Consider the following 17,359-nt stretch of genomic DNA (forward strand, 5'->3'; position numbering starts at 1 on the left):
AGTTTGTTAATATTTGTTCAACAATTATGAAGTTCGGACAAGCAAAACTCCTTCACAATATAAGTGAATACGAATAAACGCGCTGCGAGTCAAATGGTTTACATCAGAATCGCAAAATTTGGCTCAAAATGTACTTGAAAAAAAATCCAAAAACAACCAGAAAGTTAACGCATACGCGATACAGATACGAGTAAAACCTGCATGTTCAAACCTTTTCCCAACCAATTTATTTAGTGTAAAATACATGAACATACTATACACACATACATATTACAATTGCCAAAAGAGACAAAGAAATAATTAACATAAAAGAAAAAAAAAACAAATAAAAATAATCTACGGTAGCGACTCTGCCAATTTCCTATGGATGTGATTGCGTAATTCTTACATTTCTTATCCAGCCAGTATCCCACTCTAAGCCAACGAGTGTTTCAAAATTGAACGCCAGCATTTAACAGGTGTAGAACATTTAGTAAGTGCGTCAGTGGTAATTGTATTTGTAGTTGTGTGCATGTGTGTACATGTGTTTACATATGTGTGGGTATGTGAAGTGATTGGTTCGTCAAATTGAGTTGATTTTAGATAGATAATGAGTAGTTTTTTATTGGAAATTGAAAGGAAATACTGTTTTTGGATTTGCAAAATAAATTATTTTGTAAATATCTGTAATGTTATTTGATTTTTTAGAAATTGTCTGATGATGCATAAAACTATTAAATATATCACAAAAATATTTCGAAGAGGATTTTTTGCTTGTTCATTTGCATCCTAAAATCTACGAAACCACTGAAGAATTTTAAATAATATCTTACTGTCTGTGAGTGACATATTATGTACCTACATTTGTATTGTGTTTTATCCGGGTGCAGAAAGTTGTTCTCACTCCCGCAGGTGAAAAAGCGAGAGAGTTATTGACAAATAAAGTTGTCACTTATGATTTCAATAACCGAATTACCCAAAACAATACCTAAAGTACAAAATTCTAAATACCATTTACATTAAAATAATATTAAATAAACACTCCAAAATCCCGAAAACTCATTTCTCCCCCAAACTTTTTCAAAACAACGCGTCGAAAATCACGTACTTTACAGTTTACAGGCTAAACTAACAAAATAATAATTTGTACCACCTGTTACAATAATACAAACCTTTCAAACACTCGATAATCGAATCGAACTCACTGAAACGATTATCGATTCTCGATTCCTAACTTTATGGTCATCGTAAAAATCCGATTCTTAAAATCGACTAAAGTATATATATTTCAAGGAGTAAGGAAATAACGGAAATGCCATATGCAGGTAGGTCAGACGCCTGCTAGGTCAAATACATGACTAAAACTATCAGTTATAAGTGAACTATAGTTATCGGCACGAATCTTGAGCTCTGACCTTCACCTGCGCAGAAGTAATTTATTGGGTCCCTTTTGGGGTATGAAGTGAGGCGCGGGGGCGAGCTAAAGCGGTGATTGGCCCGCAGTGCATCGCGTCATAGCCGTCACTCGAGATTGGTTCCTAATAAATCACTTCTGCGCAGATGTAGGTCAGAGCTCAAGATTCGTGCCGATAACTATAACGAGGCGTCTATTAACGATTTTTGGTATACAAAAATTATCAGGTCCAAATAGAGCGTATAACAGCGAAGACAGTAACGTTCCTAGTCCCCCGCGCCCCGCATGTTGTCGCGCTACTTTCTTAGGAGATTTTGCGTTATGACATCTCCGCTAGTCATTTTGTTCTCTATGAAAAAATCCGATTCGGAAAATCTACTAAAATAATATATACTTGTACAACATTATATTTTGCATGTCATATAACCTTTATGACTTTGAAATAAGATTGAATTTTCCCCAACATAAGTGTTGAAGTTCACAAAATTATACATCCTTCTACAATCTTATCTTTTACATATCAAATGACCTCTATAGTCTTAGCATTAAGGTTGATTTCCCCCAACACAGCTATTGAAGTCGACAAAAGAATATATACCTCTACAACACTACGTTTTGCATGCCACAGAACCTTTATTGTCTTAGCAATAAGGTTGAATTTTCCCTAGCTGAGTGTTAAAGTCTACTAAAAGAATATATACTTTTACAACCTAACATTTTGCATGTCAAATGATCCTTATCGTCTTAGCTATAAGGTTCAATTTGCCCCAATTCGAGAGTCAAAATAAGTTGGCAACAGAATCGAACGTTTCGAATTCAAATATAATTTCAATATGGCGCCGATGACATGTTAATATGGGCTTCAGGACCGATATACATAATTTTATAACTCTCGATTCGAAGATATTTCTCTTCTATACTTATTCTTATTTCTTGTGTTAGCAGCTGTTGTAATATATGTATATTTTTTGGCGAGTTCTCAGTTTTGGTTATTGGAAATTTGCTGAAAGATGTACTTAGATTTTGTGGTTTTTGGCAAGACCTGTTTTTAGATTGAAAATCATATGATTTTGGTTAGTTCTTGAATATAAACTGTCATCATCTGTATAGCCTTTTCACAACTTCGTTGGTGTCGGCTTCTAGTCTAATCGGATGCAGCTGAGTACCTGTGTTTTATATGAAACGATTGCCTATCTGACCTCCTTAACCCAGTTACCCGGGCAAAACCTTAGTAAGACTGGTTGTCAGACTTTTTGGCGTCTAAATAAACAACAACAACCAAGTAGCAACTGCCAAAGATATTAAGATGACAGCCAAAATTTTATTTAGCAATACTGGCGTATTATATAACGTATTATATAGCGCGTAGCGTATTATATAGAGTATTATATAACCTATGTCTGAAAACCCAAAAATCATTCCTACAAAATATCTCAAACACACAATCTTAAACATCAACAAACAATTCTATCGAACTTCCATCTTTGCTCCCCATAATTGCTTCCCTCCTAACATCTACAGACAATAAGCGCTTCAACAAAACGACAATAATATAACAATATAAAAAGCAACTCACTACCAAACGTTATCCCCGAAAAAGGACATATTAATTTCACTGGCAACCCTCGTCTCTCTCCCTCTCTTTCTTACCACACTAATCTTGTATCGCTCCATCTCGCTCTCTCCCTCCCCGCTTAAGTGTCGGGCCAGATGTTGCCAGCGTTTTATTGAAAAACTCCCCGAAGCTATATTGGTAGTTCTCGTAACTGAATTAAGATGTTACGTTATAACGTTATTGAAACGTTATTAACGTGTTTGTAACGTTTTTATAGTTCTTTTCTTTTGGGTGTTGGGTTAATTAGTTTTGTTGTATAGATATGTGAGAACAAAGATAACGTGTTGATTCTCTGAAGAAAGACTCTTTCGGTGTTTCTGGATATTTTATTACTGACTAACTTCAGTCAAAGATGTTTTTACCTATAATAATAGTTATCAAAAAAGTTATAAAACACTAGTAACAGAATTGTTCAAATCGGACCAGAACTTCCTGAGATTAACACGTTCAAACAAACAAATTCTTCAGATTTATACTCAACATTATCTACATAAATATAATAAGGAGGAAACATTTGTTTTCGTACCTTAAAGGCTGATAAAAAAGGTGAAGGAAAACATCTTGAGGAAACCTGGACTATAGTCTGAAATCAGCAACCCGCATTGAGCAAGCGTGGTGATTAATGCTCAATCCTTCTCCGTGTGAGAGGAGGCCTGTGCCCAGCAGTGGGACGATACAAAGGGCTATAACAGTACCAGTAACCTTGAAGGCTCTAAAACTACTGGACCATTTTGAAAAACTCTTTCACTGGAAAGCTACACTCTTTTAAACGCATATTATATGATCTTACTTTTTGAATATTATAAATGCGAAATAACTCCGTCTGTTGCGGTTCCATGCAAAACTATAGAACCGATATAAGAAAAACTTAATATAGGTACAGAAGTAGTTTATCTAAAGCCCGAGAAAGGACATAGGCTACTTTTCATCCGGCTTTGGGAAAAAAACATTCATCCGGGACGCAGGAGAAACCGCGAGAAACAGCTAGTATTACTTAAATAGATAACAAGACAATTAAGGCTTAATTTATAGCTCAAACATGCATAGGTATTTCCAAAGTTATTTGAGTAAAATAGCAGTTTTTTACATTAATATATTTACCGATCCAACGGCAATCAAACAATACAATAATGATGAGTCTCTTTAAAACAAAAGACATAAACGCGTATCGGTTGTCAACGTTTATTTACATAAGCTAGCTATTCAGTGCGGTTTCATCCGTTTTCTGAAGAAACTACTTTCCGTATCCGGATGAAAATAACTTTGTCAGGCTCTAGACTAAATGTGTACTAAGTTTTATTTAAATCGGGCTAGTAGTTTTGGCATGAGAGCGCGACGGACAGACACAGTTGTTCTCGCATTTTTAAGCTTCTCCCATTTAGGACATCAAGTGAGGATCACACATTATATAAAAGCAAAAGAATTATCCACGGGAATAAACCTTCAATATTTCAAAAATTACGAGGAAGATGAATGAAATCGGAACCGTAAAAAATACTTATAAAAGTCCACTTATATGTACCAACCTGTACCAACCTTATATTTACTTATTCGATTAATAAATAGCATTTTTTAGACTTTAATAAAAATTGCGACCAAGGCAAAGTCACTTAGGAAAAGCTTAAACGTTCTTAAATATAAGAGTAAAAATAACATAACGCCTAATTTACAAATAACAAAAATTATTTTATTTCATAGCTTATTCATTTTACGTCAGTTCTAATCAGAGATAATTGCAAGTGTTCAAAAGGCCCCTTTAAAATAAAGGTGATTAAAAAAATACGGGTTCGGTGAACTGCCGACGGCGTATTTCCTAAACCCCATATTTTGAGAGCTCTCACAAAATTTGCAGGAAAAAATATTTTCCGGTGGCCTGTCGCCGTCGGCGGAAAACGAAAATTTATTAATTTTGTTTGAAAGATTTTGAGGATTTAAGATAATTTGTGGTTCTTCCGCTTCAAACAACAGTAAATTATTTAATGTTAACTCTCTTATAGAATTCCTTAGATTCTGTCAGCGGTCCGCTTACAGTGAGAATGACTCCGCACACATGGATAAAAATAAATGGGTAGTATTTAAACGCAAATCAAAAAATATCCTTTTTCTATGCAATAAGATTCCGAATTCCCATCAAAATTACTGATTGCACAGCAAAATATTCAACTCAAAATATCACTAAACACACTACAATTTATTTTCGCAGCGTACAGCGATTTTTCCTTAAGCAAAAGCTTTTTCATCAATGCACAGCTAATAATCTTAATGCACATTATACATGTTAACTCTTTTTCTTTTAAATATTGCTTCTATTTTTATATTATTTACAGCAGTTTTTCTGAATAAAACAGCTTTTTATTAGTCACAGTCATCTTATTATTTATTAATTACGGCATAATGAGATCAGCAAAAAAATATAAAATTAAATACAAAATTGTAATTTATTGAATCCTTTTTTGCCCAATAGGCACATTTTTAGCTTCTGCAGGTGGCGCCACGTACTTGAATCGGATTGCAAGTCCGATGATATGCTTGCACATATTATAGTTCTTAAAAAAAATGGGGCAGGTGCATTGTCAGTCATTGTCAGTATTTCCTTTTGGCATACATTTCATATAAGTAGTCATTAAAAGGCTACTACTATAATATCATATTTCAGAATGTTTATAGTCAGAATCATCTTTTATCTGAAGTATGCAAACAAGCCTGAAGCATGCAAGCAGGCATGCAGCATGTAAGCAGGCATGCAACATGGAAGTAAGCATGCAACATGCAGCAAGCATGGCTTCTGTCACGGCTCCGGCGCTTCGTGGCTCCGGCGGTCCCATGCGAGCTTATCGTCTCCTGCTCCTCAGCTCGCAGGCCGCCTCGCCCTTCCGCGCCTACGCGGTTTTGAATTGCACTCTAGGGGTAGGGCAAAAAAGACTACGTGGAGTCGGTTTTGCAGCGATTCGTTTTCGTTACTAGCTTCAATTTTTAATGCAATGTTTTTTAATTGAACTCTATCTTACTCGCTCGCGCCACTCTGCACTCCAGTGACGAAAAAGCGCGCAATGCCGCGAACCTTTTTCGGTTAATTTGTTCTGTTTTTAGAAATAATGCAATGTGACAGGATTTTTTTGTTATAATAATCATTAAATTTGCCGAGCATGGCTTCTTGAAAATTAAGACAAATATGATGAATAGGTTTTGTTGTACTTACTGGTTAATATGCGACTGGGATAGTTATTTTGCTATGAAATATGGAAAATTTGCTGTGCAGTCAGTATTTAATGCTTGCATGTAGTATTTTTGTACAAGAATAAATTTAACTGTATTGCATTATAATAAAAAAAGTAATGTCATATTGATGTATAATTTCGAATTATCTGCAGTTTGAGTTTTGTTAAACATTTAGTTTATTTGTAGTGAAGTAAGTTATTTGATGTAAAAAAGAATATAAATGATGAGTATTTATTGATAGGCGATTATTTATTTGATATGCAATTTATAATATCCCAAAATGAATATACCTAGTGCCTTTCGCGATAAATAAGCTATCTAAGTTGAAAACGTAACTGTTCTTACGTAGCTATATCACCATTTATGGAGGAAGGCTGTAGTCTTCATCCGGGTGCGCAGAATAGTTCCTGAGGGACGCAGGTTTAACTGTTGGCTCAAGTTGTAGTACTTAAGTGGTATTTGAAAATACGGCGCATTTACCGTGCCGTCAAAAAATGTTACATCTCGTTCACGGCATGTTTTTACAGTAATTCATAATATATAAAACCGACCGCCGAGCTTACATAACTCGTACGGTGAATTTACTGTAGATTTTCACGGCATGTTTAAAACGTGTGTAAACCAGAGGCCTTAGACTAAAGTTAGATATAATAATATGATACATAGTACAGTAATCAGCCGTGGGAACACAATAATTGAGTCCCAGTCGGGGAATCACAGAATTAATATAATATTAACGAAATTGTAATTTTAGTACATGGATATGTACCTACTGTAGTACTACAGTGTACAATTAATGGTGATGGTACTAGTAGTAATGCTACTTACCACTTACTAGCTACCCCACTTCAAGTAGGAACTACTCCGCAGACCCGGATAAAGCCTTTCTTTATAAATGGCAAATCTATCTTAGCTCGAATATCAGCTACTTAGAATTATTCCAGAGATAAGAGCTTTTTAAATAAATAAACTCTTCAGCAATATAATACTACCTTCCGTTCAAGGTTTCACCCGTGTCGCGATTGAACTGTTAACCGTAGTTAATGGGGATAAATACATATAGTATATGTATGTACCTATGTATATCCTATCCCGTATCCGTGTTGGTTGTAAACTACCTCCCAACCAATTTTCCTAAATGAGTTCACTCATTATTGAGTTGTAAATAGTGCTCCTAACTTACACGACTTTCGTTTACATCCAATCTAGATAAATTTATACATCAGCACACAAAATAAATATGTTAGTACAAAATAAACCATTAACTCACCATTTACATTGCTACTTTTCAAACTGTCTTCCCCCAGAATCGCACTGACACTAAATTTCAACAACGGCTTCTTCTGCTCAGAAAAATCTTCACAAGACCGCACCAGGTCATCGGTATACCCTTTGCCATCATGCTTATCTCCCTCGTCACCAGAATTCTCATGATAATTCAAGTTAAATCGTTTTTCTAACTCCTCCAGCCGACGTATACCAGATTTCTTACAAGCGAATGGAGGACAGTCAAACGACCCACAGCTTGGACACCGCCGAATCAAATTCGGGACATTTAATACCTCTTTTTCTGTCGATCTAGCTTCTTCACCTCTTTGATAATAGTCATTGTTATAATAAACCTCATTTTTAACGTAATCCTCATCTCTACTTTTCGAATCGTCGTCCTCAATTTTCGATTCGTCAATTGCATCCTCCTGTCGGTTCTCTTCGTCACATTCGGCCTTAGATTCGTCAATTTCGGGAGTATTTTCGCGAGAACGCTCATAGTTTTGACGAACGTAGTTCTCTATTTGTTGGTTTATGTACTGGTTGTGTAACTCAGTTTTTTGTTGGTGTAATATGTTATCGACTAAGAATGGTGACGACATGTTAAAAGGCCCCGCACTATTTTTGTTGTAACAAAAGTTTTGTATGGTTTTCAACATAATGTTGTGGTCTAGAGTTTTGCCAAAAGTATTCAGCTTTAGATGTCCATTTTTCAAATCTGTTGGGTACATAATATATTTTGGCAAAAACAAAAAAAAACACTAAAAAGAAAAAAATAAACTAAAGTTACTAATTGTGGACATCACTATTCACTGTTCGATCTGTCAATTTGAATTTCGCGGTCGGATACACATCGAAAAAATTCATACGCGTCTTCCTCGCTCGGTGGACGAACGCGAACTGAGTAAAAGGGAGTGGTTCAGAAAGGGGCGTGTATCCGAACGCGGGGTGGCTTTTTAGGCGCGCTTTTGTTACTACCACCAATTTACGTTGACCTCTTAAAACCTTTTTTCTACAAGACTGCACGGGTCTACCTTATTTAGTCGTTTTATCGACTTACAAATTTAGTTACGACTGTTGTTGCAAACTAAAATATGTCTTATTTTTGTGAAATTAAAGGTGATTTGTAGTTTTTAAAGTGTGGTGAATAAGTTTGTCAGACGATAGGTATGTGTAGGTATTCATAAGTAAGTAAAAAGGGTATATCTTGGTTGTTTTTATCGAGTTAGTTTCTGCCCGTGGCACCGCCCGCGTTCATTGTTACAAAACCCGTTTACGATTGATACAAAACGTTTCTTTCTTTTTATAATATAAAAATGGGAGCCATATTGGTTTGGCGAAATATTGTTTTTATTTTTATTGCGAAGATTTGTTTGGATTTCGGGCTTTTGTTTAAAAAGATTGAAATGTTTTAGATTTGATATGTGATGTCAATCAGAATACTAATAATGGGTATATGTAATCGAAATTGGTTTTTTCTTTGCCATTTTTAGATGTTTGATGAAAATAATGTCGTTGTGCTTTGATTGTAAAAAGCTGCTGTTTATAATGGTATATTTCTATTTAGAGCTGACCTACTTTCAGGTAAAACTCGAAAGCAGTTGAATTGGTCATAACATTTTTAAGTCATTTCAAAATTGAAAGAAAAATCATTTTTCCTCTTAATTCCTCTCACTTACGGAAAAGACACCCCCGTTTTTCGTACATATGTATATAGGAAAAGAAATGTAACAATTACCTTCATGTTTAATTACCTATAACTTATTCCTATCACCTAGGTACATAGGTAATTTCTTCTTCTACCTATGAAATGTATCTTGGATACCAATGACTAACGATCAAGAAAAACATTTTGAGGAAACATTGAATATAAAGTATGAAATCACTAACCTACCCCGAGAAAATGGTAATAATTACTCTATGAGAAGAGGCCATAGCCCGTAAGCGGGACAGTAAAAATATGCACAGTAAGAAGAATGATGATAAAACGCTCGAAAATCGAATCTAAAAAACAAAATTGGCTACATAAACCTCTATTGTAATTTAAAATTCATCAGTAAAGGTTCATCATCATCATATAGGTTCAATACCTACCCTTGAAATAACTTATACTCTATAATTAACTTCATATGTAGCTTTTATCAAGAAAAGGGATATTAACCCAAACAATAAAACATCGACAACGTTATTAAATAAACTTCAAGTCCAAAACACAAGTTGGCAAGAACAGGCATTCAATTATTATCGTCTATTGCCAAACGCCCTATTTCACCCCCACCCTAACAGCTGATGTTCTCCCGATTTCCTTTCTCCCCCCATCAAACAAAAAAGGAAAGAAAAATAAAAAATAACACCCTTTCAAATAGACCCCAAACATTCAAATGAGCAATTGACACCATTTTCAATTGAAAATCATATCATTTCGCGGACTCCAGACGTCTTTCTCTCTCAACGTCTGAACACCGACTGAGCGTAAAAGAAGAACGGTCATGAAACGGTGTTTTAAGAAAAAATCGTTCCAATTTCAAAATTGGCCACGCCCCTCATTGTTATTGGCTGTTTGGGAGTCTATAACCGTTTTTGTTTGTTACATTTGAATTTGAACTTTATTTTTTAGACGTTTAAGTGCGTATTATAGTAAAGTTTTTTGGTTATAAAAAAAGATCGCATGAATTTTACTTCTTTGAGCTAAATATTAGATTTAATGAGGTAAAGGAACGGCTGGTTATTGCGGTTAAAGGAACTCGTAAAATATTGAATAAATAGGTTACTGTGGCTTTGGAATTGAAAAGAAATGAGATTTTCAATAGAGTTTTCTGCTATTTGAAAATCGGTTTGATAGATTTTTAGTAGGTAAAGTTCGGGGTAGATAATACATTTAGTGCACCATTGGGTTAGTGGTTGTACAACGCGACTGCTGTGCACGGGGTCTGGGGTTCGATTGCCGGATTGGGCAGCTTTTAAAGCAGCCCGGAGTCGATTGTGATAAGTAGGTATGACTCCTTTACCCAGTTACCCGGGCAAACTAGTACACCTATGTAAGATTGATTGTCAGAAGGAAGAAAGGCTGACAACCAATCTTACAAAAGTGGGTAAGATTGGTTCGTAATGTTTGCTACTTTCGGGTCCCGACCCGGGACCCACCAAATTAATGTGCCTGCCAAAACACGGTGGAACTCGTCATATTAGATCGCTTAAGTTCTTTATGTTCGATCGACCCGTGCGGCTATTATTTAGCCACGAGTACCTACCTAGATACTTCTGAATGTATAGATAATTACCAAATACTCCGAACGTGCTTTTAGTTAAAATATTTCTCAAAAAACTTTTTAGTGCCAATGTCATAATATTTCGAGAAAGTGCTGCATAAAAATGAGCGCAGCTCCAATTTTCTATGCACTAAATGCTGCATAAATTCACATTGTCTACGCTATGCAAGTGTTACCACTAGCCCCCTATCGAATAATATCACCATAGAGAACAAAATGACTATCAGAGATGTCATAACGCAAAATCTCCTAAGAAAGTAGCGCGACAACATGCGGGGCGAGGGGGACGAGGAACGTTACTGTTTTCGTTCTTATACGCCTTCTTTGGACCCGATAATTTTTAGGGTTCCGTACTCAAAGGGTAAAACGGGACCCTATTGTTTTTTGCTCCTCTGTCCGTCCGTCCGTCTGTCACCAGGCTGTATCTCAAGAACCGTGATAGTTAGAGAGTTGAAATTTTGACAGATGATGTATTTCTGTTGCCGCTATAACAACAAATACTGAAAACTAGAATAAAATAAATATTTTGGGGGGCTCCCATACAACAAACGTGATTGTTTTTGCTCTGGTACGGAGCCCTTCGTGCGCGAGTCCGACTCGCAGTTGGCCGGTTTTTGTAAAACCAAAAATCGTTGACCGATGTCCCAGAGAACCCGAACGCCTCGTTAGTTCACTCGTAACTGAACATTTTAGTCATGCTCACTTATCGTACACCGTATAATCATCGGCAGGGATATTGAGCCCTGACCTTCACCTGCGCAGAAGTGATTTATTGGTTTATTGCCTTAAGTTTACAGTGCGCAAAGCGATCCCCGCTCTTCCGCCGAGAGATCATTATACGTGCCGATAACTATACGTATTTGACCTACAAGAAGGCGCCTGACCTACCTACATTATAGCATCTCCGCTCATATTCTATACTCTGTGAATATTACGAACAATAGTCTACAGCCCCCTTATTTAATATTATTTAAATCTAAACGATATATTTACGCAATAACAATGATTAGACACGGCCAGTTGTGAAAGGGTTGTCATAATAACGCTTTGTGAGTTTCAAAAGTCAGATTTTATTGTTTTTGTATTGTTGAGAACTAATTGATTTATTTTTATTTTTGGGTGTTTAGTAGCTCGTTAGTGGAAATAGTTTGATAATTTGATTGGAGAATAGTTTTTACATACTTATCTATCAGATAAGTAAGTATGTAGGTGTGTACAATTGTGGTTGCAGTCTAAATGTAGATAGGTAGGTATATAGGTACCTATGTAATTAATTCTCGTCAATTAACATTCTTTGCTAATATGACGCTACCCGAATGTGCAGTAGATAAGGTTTTGTTCATACATCGATTTTGACCAAGGTGCCGATTAGGTACGCTTCCTTTCAATAGGAAGTTAGCTACCTTTGACAGTTAGGTAAGACTCAACGCAAATTTTGATACGGGTGCAACTTAATTTAGCTTAAAGCCTATTTTATTTAACTTCTAAGCATAACTGTTATGTAAATATATGTGGGTAGTTATTAAAGTATGTACGTCGGTGTTTTTGAGAGCAAAGAAATATGCATAAGTAGGTATTTAGATAGGTGCCTATTTGGTAATCGTAAGTTTAGATGAAAAGCGTTCTATTTATAATCAAGTACAGATTAAATGAATCCTACTTATTACCTATAACACCACTGAAGTAAATCACTAATAAATATAACTCATAATCATAAAATTAATATAAATTTTATTGAACGCATGCTATTGACACGCATTTTGGCGGCAAAAGGGCACGCGCCGCCATCTTTTGACAAATCTGTCACGCTCCGAACATTCGTCACGGCGAATTAGAATGATCATAATTATATTTTATTTTGGTATTTATTATGATTTAGACGAACTAATGGCAGATTTTACGCTTTGGTTTATTATTTAAATGTGTTATGCCGATTTTAGGTGGATTTTAAACCGGTTTTGGGTGACAAATTGGACGGTTTGAAATTCAAAGGGATGTTTTTTTATGCTCATCAAAACAAAAATCTGAACTGAATATTATTGTATTCCCTAATCAAAACTTATGAATTGATCTAAAATAGCCTTTGATATGCAGAGAAATGAATGCACCAAACTTTATCTACTTAAATATTTGCCGTTTATCAAGATAAAACAAAAAAATATAGGTATACAAGATTCTCAAAGAAAGTCCCATCAATTCAGTAACATAAGCTAATTCAACTGTTCCAATCCAACAAAATCTAAGATTTTACATTCCCTTTTAAAATAATATGAGTAAATGCAAAAAAAAACTACATTAGCAACTACACGCTTCAATATGACAACTGGCGACATCTGTTGTCGAGTAGCAGTAGCATTCAACAAAGTTAAGTTTTCCGCCACCCCCTAGATGGCGCTGCTACATTGTTTATTGTGAATTTTTTCTGTAAGTTGTGGCTGAACATTGATGATACGCAGTATTCAAAGAACGTACAATTTTGGAAAGTTGTTCGAGGTTTTCACCACACACTCTGGTACTCCGGTTGACAATATTTATTGTTTTCTTATATCGCTATTTTTCCTACATGTCTTTGTTCCTGTGTATTGTGTTGCGTAAGTCATCTCATAACCTACGCTTATAAAAATGTATTTTTTCTTTCATCTTTTTAACGCGCTTTTTATTCACTTTTAACTTTTTGGTCACCAGATTCCAGCAATTATCTTACGACGAAAGCCCTCCGGGGTGCGATTTACCGCAGTCCTGGTTGAAGTGCTTAAAAAGAAACATGGTGAGTTTTAGTCAGTAAGTCTGACACTCCCTCACGCTGCACCCACAGCGGGCGTCATTTGATGACTTACCACCAAAAATCACAAAATGTCAGGGTAAAAACACCAATTGACACAAAAAAAAAACACCAAAACTAATTGAAACAAGCATTTATTACATTATCAATAAGCAAATATACATACATTACAAGCCCACTCCTAGCTTTGGCGTCCAACAAACAATTTCGAGTCATATTTACAAAAAAACGGAAAACAGAATTTTGGTACAAGCACTCAACTTCATACTCAACTGCGAAAAAGTTCATATTTTTACAAAATATTAAGTTACATACGGTTTCAGTAGAAAATCCGACAAAAAAAAACACTGAAAATTACACATTTAATTAAAAAATCAGTTAACTTTTATTAATTAAAACAAAAAATATATTTTAACTTTGAATATCTTGAAAATGGGGTTAGTAAGCCTTTTTCAAGAAATAAAAGTCAAAATAAGTCGGATTTTCTGCATCAACCATAGACAAAAAACAACATGATGGTGTTCGCAGCCGAGCTAAACCACAGACAAAAAAAAAGAAGAATGAGATCGAACTAAGATTAAATATTAACAAACCCACCATGTGGGTAAGTTTTTGATTTATTATAAATTATTTAAAATTACACGGACGACGTATTGTCCCTTCACCCTAATATTTTTAAGACTTTTATTACATAGTTATACTTTTCTTTAGTTAAAATGCAAATATTTGACAGACACAGAATAATTTGGCTAAATATAACATATTAGGAAATTATTTACCAAATTATTTTTTATCTTGAACTTAAAATGGATTAACTGATTATAATATTTTTTATGACAAACGCCCGGTTTCTGGTTACCGATAAAGTGTCAATTAGTTATCTGATAGTTAATGCTATCTGCCAGATAAAGACTACTTATAATTTCTGTCAGATATTGCTACCTCTGAAACCAAAAGTTATAGTTTATCTGTCAGACATGCTAACTGACACTTTATCAGTAGTCGCTAAAACCATAAGTACGTTTTATTTAATTTTATATTAAACCTGTTTACATATAACCATATAACAAAAATCTTTTGAACAGACAAAAATTCCTTTGCAAAACTATAATTTCAGTAACAAAAAATAACTACCAAAAAATATTTTTGGCACTCAATTATGATACCAAAAAATATAGTCAAGCTTGGAAAAAATGCCTTTTTTTTAACTTAAACATTATAAAGAAAGTTTATTTTTAATAGTTTTTTTTTATATAATTAAGTCATAGATACTATGGTATTTCGACAACTTTTTTAGTTGAAGACAAAAATTTTATGACTTTGTGTTACGAATAAAATAGTTTTGATTGAAAAGGTTTTTAAATACATTCAAAAACATAAATGAAAAGGTATATTTCGTGAGTACGATTGAGATTTGTTTAATTTTAGCCGACTTCTCAAAAAGGGGGAGGTTCTCAATTCGTCGGGATTTGAGAAATGACTTATGCAATTTTGATGAAGATCGAATAAGTTAACAATATTATTATAAGTAAAAAAACTAAGTTAGATAAAATACAATATTACATAAAAATATTGTTTTTATAACTTGGTTTTTATGTTTCTATTAACCTGTTTTATCTATACTGATATTATAAACACGAAAGTTGCTATCTGGCTTTTCTCGCATAAACTGGTGAACTGATTTAAATATATTTTTGTACAATGATAGGAGAGCAGATGGCCGATGGGGCCTAAAAGTGCTGGAGTGGAGACCACGGACTAGCAAGCGCAGCGTAGGACGTCCACCAACAAGGTGGACAGACGACCTTATAAAGGCCGCCGTCGACGCTGGATGCAGGTCGCCTCCAACAGGTATCTGTGGAGATCTAAGGGGGAGGCCTATGTTCAGCAGTGGACGTCCGCCGGCTGAGATGATGATGATGATGATGATAGGAGAACAACATAGACCACTTTTATTAGTTTACGGGACGGGGACGGGACGCGGGTTAGATTAGTGGCAGAAGCTAATTTTCAAACTCCGCAAAAAATATCAAATCTCAACCGTACCCACTAACAATAATTTTGAGAGAACCAACTTAAAAGGTAATAATTCTTAGAGTATGTTAATTACAATATAGAACTATAAATTAAATGCCTAGGCGATTCCCTAAAGCGATTACTTGGCAACTGTATACTGTGGAATCTATACCAATATTCATAAAAATTATTGTGCATTGCAATCTATGGAATCTACTGAACCGATTGTGAAAATTCTTTTACCAATATATGTGACAAAGTAGTTTCCTTTTAAGTATCAATAAAACGGCTGAAGCTACTGAGAGAAAATTTGGCACACAGGTAGGTACTTTGAGGACATTCCTACTAATATTATAAATGCGAAAGTAACTCTGTCTACCTGTTACGCTTTCACGTCTAAACCACTTGGTACAGAGATAGAATTGACCTTGAGAAAGAACATAGGATAGTTTTTCTCCCGGACTTTTGAAGGATTCTCTTGGAAACGCGATATAACCGAACTATACGCGGGCGAAGCCGCGGGCGGAACCTAGTAGGCTATATTTTAGACAGTTGCTTCTAAGAAAAGCGGGTAAAACCGGACGAAAGAACTATGTAGTTATATTTTTGGAAAATATTGATTCCACTAGACACAATTGCCATATTCGCTAACATTAAATGAATGATTAACTTAGAATTAATAATAATAATTTTATACACCTATTTTACAAGTTATTTACGCTTTTATTCTGATATAAATATTATTACATTTTTATTTATTATATTTCGTTTTTTATTATTCATCGTAATGATTAGAAGCTGCCTTATATAGTAATAATTTTTGAGACATCGCGATAAAAATAATAAAATCTTGAACTTTGTTCGACTGCGCGGAATTTTATAAGTTTTTTTTGTTATTAATACAGAGTATAGTATTCTTAATAAATGTACATATTGAAATTTTAGATATTAATTTGAAAGTGTAAACTAAAAATGAGTAAAAATTTTTTTTGAAAATTATTAGGCGAATGTCTCAAAAAACCTTAAAAACTAAATACATTACTTTTTTTCCAAATTATATCACAAAGAACGCAATGGAAGATACAATGTTATTAAAGGACAATTTTTTTCCAAATTATTTATTATTTTTATTTTATTTATACACAAGTTTTTTTTCTAATATTTTAAATTCGATAGGAAAGCACTTAATAATCACAATTGTTTGAAAGGCACTCGATCTCCTATATATTAAAAAATTATAGTAAGTGCAAAAAGACTGCGATAATTTTTGACGAAAATTTCAATATTTCTGTCAAAAAATGAAATCTTTGCCAAATTCTAATCAATTCAATACAAGAATTTAACATAGCTTTAATGGAAGATGAAAAACTGGTCTAAATTCTGTAATTCTTAAGATATTTGTCAAATATCTTATATACTTGTCAAACATTTGACATATTCATCAAGTTTTTGACATATATATCAAACATTTGACGTATTGATCAAGCATTTCTGCCGATTTTATAGAAAAAATATTGTATCTCGCAGCCATTTGCAAAAATTAAGTATTGTGTTATGAAAACTAACTACGATTTTAAAATTTCAACTTCGAATGAAAGTCGATTATGTGATGAGAAAGTCGCTTAAATGTAGAAAAATATTAATAAGTATGTTTAGGGCAACATTTAAAGGTACTAGGCAAAGTATAGTAAAAATATATGTAGATAATGTATGTTAGTCAAAATCAGTAAGTCTGTTTTATGAAAATCTATACTATTTATGTGAATAGTATTTTTTTCACAAACTACAGATAAAAT

General features: G+C 34.3%; 1 protein-coding gene and 1 long non-coding RNA gene across 2 annotated transcripts in view; one reads left to right on the forward strand and one right to left on the reverse strand.

Moving 5' to 3' along the window:
• Positions 1-8,378, reverse strand: part of Dbx — a 32,459-nt gene extending 24,081 nt beyond the window's left edge. Inside the window, exon 1 of the mRNA XM_049851361.2 lies at positions 7,498-8,378. Coding sequence (XP_049707318.2) covers positions 7,498-8,227 — 730 coding nt within the window. The 5' untranslated portion in view covers positions 8,228-8,378. The remainder of the gene's footprint in view (positions 1-7,497) is intronic.
• The window catches only part of LOC135119089 (uncharacterized), a 68,262-nt gene that overhangs the window by 12,348 nt on the left and 38,555 nt on the right, over positions 1-17,359 (forward strand). The window lies entirely within an intron of this gene.

Source organism: Helicoverpa armigera, chromosome 29 (assembly GCF_030705265.1).
Source record: "Helicoverpa armigera isolate CAAS_96S chromosome 29, ASM3070526v1, whole genome shotgun sequence".
NCBI lineage: Eukaryota > Metazoa > Arthropoda > Insecta > Lepidoptera > Noctuidae > Helicoverpa > Helicoverpa armigera.